Genomic DNA, 4,675 nt, shown 5'->3' on the forward strand with positions numbered 1-4,675 from the left:
GAAGCTGACTGAAAAGCTGAGTGTTTAGCAGTCCGCAACAGATTTTGGTGGTCAGAAGCTGTGTCTGTAATTTTTGGTTTGAAGATATACATGCACGCGCTAGATGTTAAAGAGTACTCTTCTACAAGATATTGCCTCGTAGCACGAGGATATCATGGCTGCCAGAGAAACTGTCATAACACAGCATGTGATGAAAACCACAGCGTGCAAAGCAAAGCAAAGCAAATCAAGCCATCTCGTCGACGCCCGAGCAATGACAGCTCGACAGGTGGGGGGGCTCCGCGAGGATCACATGCGCTGTACTCGGTAGCTCTCCGACGAGAGACGATTGCTCTGTTTCGCGGCCACGGCGACTCGCCGGCTCGGCCTCATCTGAACCCAGCAGACATATCGACGCGGGCGTTTTCGCTAGGAAACAAACCCGAGAGGTCTCTCCCAGCACCGGACGTGGCCAACCACCACAGCGCGCCCCCGCTCCACGCCTCCACAGAAAATAAAATCCCCAGCCGTCGTCGCCAAAGACAAGCTCTTCACCACAAACTGACAAACACGACCCAGGCCTTCTTCCTGCGAGTTTCATTTCATTTCATCCTACCTTACCTTTTTACTCCTCCAGTCCAGTCAGAGAACACCATAAGTGGCCGCTACACCTGCTCACTCCATTGCACCACTAGCAAGTAGCAACAGGAGCGCAGGCAGAACTAGAGCGGTCTTGGTATGGCTTCTTCCCTCGCGCCCGCGTCGTGGGCACTGCCGCTGCAGATGGTCGGGGCTGGGGCGGCAGCGGCGGGGCCTTCCTGCCGCGCGACGCTAGCCGTCGTCACGGAGCCCCGCTGGGCCGCGTCGCTGCGCCGGGCAAGGGTTCTCGTGGCGCTGGCGCCCCGGTGCGTGGCGCTCGACGGGCCCGGCGCCAGCGGCGAGGAGGAGGCGCCCAAGATCGAGGACGAGAGGAAGAAGAGCGGTGAGACGAAGAAGCCGGCGCGCGGCCGGCCGGTGTGGAGCCGGATCCTCTTCGCCTCCAAGAAGACACGAAGTATCATCATCCTCAACGCCCTCACGGTCATCTATGGTGTGCGAATACTTCCTTTGTTCTTAATCTCTCTCTCTCTCACACACACAGCCGCTCCAGTTCGTACTATATATGCTCAACTGCTCGGTCTCAAACTCTACTCTGCACGATTCTGGCATTGCTAATTAGGGTATTGAAAAAAATAGCAGTGCATCGCCTCTGTAATCTGTAGTGCTACTCCAAATACTCTTCATGCTAAAGTTCTTTCTCCGACCACTGTGATTGGTTGTGCTGTGGTTGGTATTAACAGTAAAATTGAGCCTTTTGTAGTTCACTTTTGATCCTTTTTTTTTATCCTGCCAGCAAGTGATATTCCGGTTTTGAAAGAGGTCGAAGCCCTGACAGAGCCTGCGGTCTTCAACATGGTGCGGTTCGTTGTTGCAGCCATCCCCTTCGTACCATTCGCGCTCCGTTCCTTCGGTGACCGCAGTGTACGCTACGCGGGACTGGAGCTGGGAGTCTGGGTTAGCTTAGCTTACCTTTCTCAAGCAATTGGATTGCTCTCATCTGATGCTGGCCGAGCATCCTTCATCACGGCCTTCACGGTAGATCCTGCTCCACGCCGTGTTCATTCTGAATTTTGGTGGTTTTGCTGAAATGGCCTGAACTGGCAAATGCTTCTGTTACTGTACAGGTCGTAGTTGTGCCTCTAATTGATGGTCTTCTTGGTGCTTCGATCCCCAGACTCACATGGTTCGGAGCCATCATGTCTCTGTTCGGAATTGGCCTGCTGGAATGTGGTGGATCTCCTCCCAGTGTAAGTAACAACTTTGTTTTTACTAAGTAGTTTATTGGCTGTAGTGAATAATAGCTTTCAGGATCTTACAGAATGGTTAAAGATCTCTGGCACAGTTTCTTGCTTTCCTGACTTCTGTCCAAAAGGTTCTTTATGCATGCAACAATAGTCACACTCCCATTGAGTCTTCAATCTTGCATTGACGATGATCAACCGAATTTCAAACATATAAAACTTCTGTTAAATCCTCAAAATCGATAGATTTCATTATTCCAAGTCTTTGGATATATTTATGAACTGCTTGCTTTGTGCCTTAAAAAGTAAATACGATACTGATTCCTTGAACTGCTTTCATTGTGTTCAAAGGTTGGCGATATTTTGAACTTCTTCAGTGCCGTGTTTTTCGGGATCCATATGCTTAGAACAGAACAAATATCAAGGAGTACGGACAAGAAGAAATTTTTAGCTCTTCTTGGCTTCGAGGTTGCGCGAACATATTCTCGTATCCCTTTATACTGCTATATATCTTACCCATTGCGACGGCGCAACGCCGTGGACACAATTTCACAAAATCTTCTATCATCCAGGTCCTTGTGGTTGCTTTCTCCTCCGTTCTCTGGTTTATGTTCAAAGATGGCTACGTTGATACCAGCGGATCCAGCTTTGAATCTTGGACGTTCGGGATGCTCTGGGATACCACAGTTTCGTTTCCTTGGATACCAGCATTGTACACTGGGGTTCTTTCTACGGTGTTATGCATGTGGGCAGAGGTCAGTTTACTTCTCTGAGTGTTCTTGTAGTGCTCCTCTCGTTGAAGGCTCGCTTGTTCTAAGCTTGTGGACTGCTTGCATGTCCTCCTGCAGATGGTGGCGATGGGCGATGTTTCAGCAACCGAAACTGCAGTTGTTTACGGGTTGGAGCCAGTTTGGGGAGCTGCTTTTGCTTGGTTCCTCCTTGGTGAAAGATGGGATGACGCTGCATGGACTGGAGCTGCTCTCGTATTATGTAAAGCTTGTGTTCCCTTTCCTTAGTTCTTTGCCTCCTTTGTGAGCGACGGAGTGCCCGAATTAAGTATTCCTTGGAGCTAACAGGATACACTTGCTTTTCATCAGGTGGCAGTTTGACAGTTCAGCTATTTGGGTCAGCTCCTGAGAAGTCCAAGAAAGTCAAAAAACGCAGCAGCAATGCTTTAGAAACTCCAGTGAAACGACGAGACTACTTATCGTTGTCTCCCATACCAGTTGATTCCGGGAAGATCATAGGAAGGCAATTAGAAAGGTAACTGTAACGAGTTTATCTGTTAAACTGTCTTACTTCTGCATTTGCCCGGTCTCCCATTTATGTGTATTGACATTCTTTGCATTTACTTTGGTTCAATTATTTATTTTCTGCAATATAGGAAGAACAAAGCAGTATAGGTAGCCCAACTACAAGGCAAGAAGAAAGGAAACGCTGCGATGATAGGGGCGCGCATGTACCAAATCATTGTCCTGAGGCATCGTCTGTTTGGCTCCGTCAATGGCCATATGGGGATGCTGCTCGATTGTCCGCATGGAGTTTTTTTTTTCCTTTGTCCGTATTGAAAATGGTCGTATTTGGATTTCTGTTGTCTCGGTTGACCGTGCTAGAGTACCTCATGCGTATTAGGAAATGAGGCATTGGTAGTGGCAACTCGAGGAGAATACTTAGACACATCTACTGGCGTAGTAATGACGTTCAGTGAGATAACTTAGTATGTTTTGGGCACTGCTAACCGTAAAGGTTCATGTATTAATATAGTGGGTAAATGGTTCTAGAGTACTGAACTGAGCATACCATTGTATAGTACTGAAATAACAAATACCACGCATGGTATTATTTGGCTCCCAGTCAATAGATCCAGGAATCAGGACATGTATTGTGTTCCGTTGAGATTGATTTTGTGGCTGTGATTTTATTTTTTTATTTTTTTTTTGGTCGAAGGACATAATCTTGTATTCTGCTCTTGTATTATGTAAGTCTATGCTTAGTTGTTTAGTCATTTGTCTTTGGCGGTTGCACTTTTCATATTCAAATAGGCCACCTTAATATAGCTGTCGGCATTCATCCTGTCTAGCGTTGCTTGAGAACTGACCATACTGAACAAATGACCAAGATCATTTGTTCTTTGAGCCGATTAAGTGCTCCTGCCATCCCAAAACATAAGCTGCTGCTGCTGCGGACCTGCGGTCTGATCTGGCGGTCTCCCAAAAAAAAAAAGCTTTCCAGGATGTTACAGAGCGGGCCGGGTGGAGCGTATTTCGCCAGCTGGGCCGATATGTACAAGAGACTGCCATACCATCCGTGAGTGGGCTGGACTAGGGAGGTGTTTAGAAATGTCGAATCTTTCTTACCTATCCTTGGTGGGCTTCGATCTTTTGCCCAGTGAACGATAATACACACTCCTCTCAAGTTCGGGAACTTGCACAGGCGATTAGGCGAGCGTTGCTTCTTTTATTACACAGGTGGCACGCTACAACACATCTTAGGTTCGGATCTCAGGAATAGACTTGCTACATATCTGGCTGCAACTTGTGTGGGTAGCTGTAGCCTGTAGGAGTACGTAGGGCCTGTTTGGTTCCTTGCCTAACTTGCCACACTGTCTAAATTTTCTGCCTAAGGTTAGTTCTTCAATTCGAACGACTAACCTTAGGCAAAGTGTGGCACAGTTAGCCACGAACCAAACATGCCCGTAATTTACTGGCGGTGGCGCCACTTGGAACATGCTGCTTGTATTTTGTTAGCACCAACACGGCGCGTATGAGCGCCGGGGGTGGTCCTCCTCCTCTCTCTGGTCTCTCTGGCTCGCCTGTTCTCTCGGAAGAGGCGATCTGGGCCGGCAAGAAATACCA

At 48.1% G+C, this 4,675-nt stretch overlaps 1 protein-coding gene across 4 annotated transcripts; it reads left to right on the forward strand.

Moving 5' to 3' along the window:
- The first annotated feature begins 495 nt into the window (after positions 1-495).
- On the forward strand, positions 496-3,953 carry LOC100284729 (integral membrane protein DUF6 containing protein). Of its 4 annotated transcripts, none has more exons than NR_182096.1 (8): positions 496-1,069; positions 1,373-1,614; positions 1,754-1,826; positions 2,172-2,288; positions 2,393-2,575; positions 2,669-2,810; positions 2,918-3,083; positions 3,205-3,953. NR_182096.1 is itself a non-coding variant. In NM_001157624.2 (8 exons), the coding sequence occupies exons 1-8, from the start codon at positions 718-720 to the stop codon at positions 3,221-3,223; spliced, it is 1,344 nt and encodes a 447-aa protein (NP_001151096.1). In that variant the 5' UTR covers positions 496-717; the 3' UTR covers positions 3,224-3,953. The 4 variants fall into 4 exon arrangements, 2 of the variants coding, with proteins under 2 accessions (NP_001151096.1, NP_001400001.1); NR_182097.1 differs by having other exon boundaries at positions 1,397-1,614; NM_001157624.2 differs by having other exon boundaries at positions 1,704-1,826.
- Positions 3,954-4,675: the final 722 nt, after the last annotated feature.

The sequence above is a fragment of the Zea mays genome, chromosome 1 (genome assembly GCF_902167145.1).
Source record: "Zea mays cultivar B73 chromosome 1, Zm-B73-REFERENCE-NAM-5.0, whole genome shotgun sequence".
In the NCBI taxonomy this organism is placed as follows: Eukaryota; Viridiplantae; Streptophyta; class Magnoliopsida; order Poales; family Poaceae; genus Zea; species Zea mays.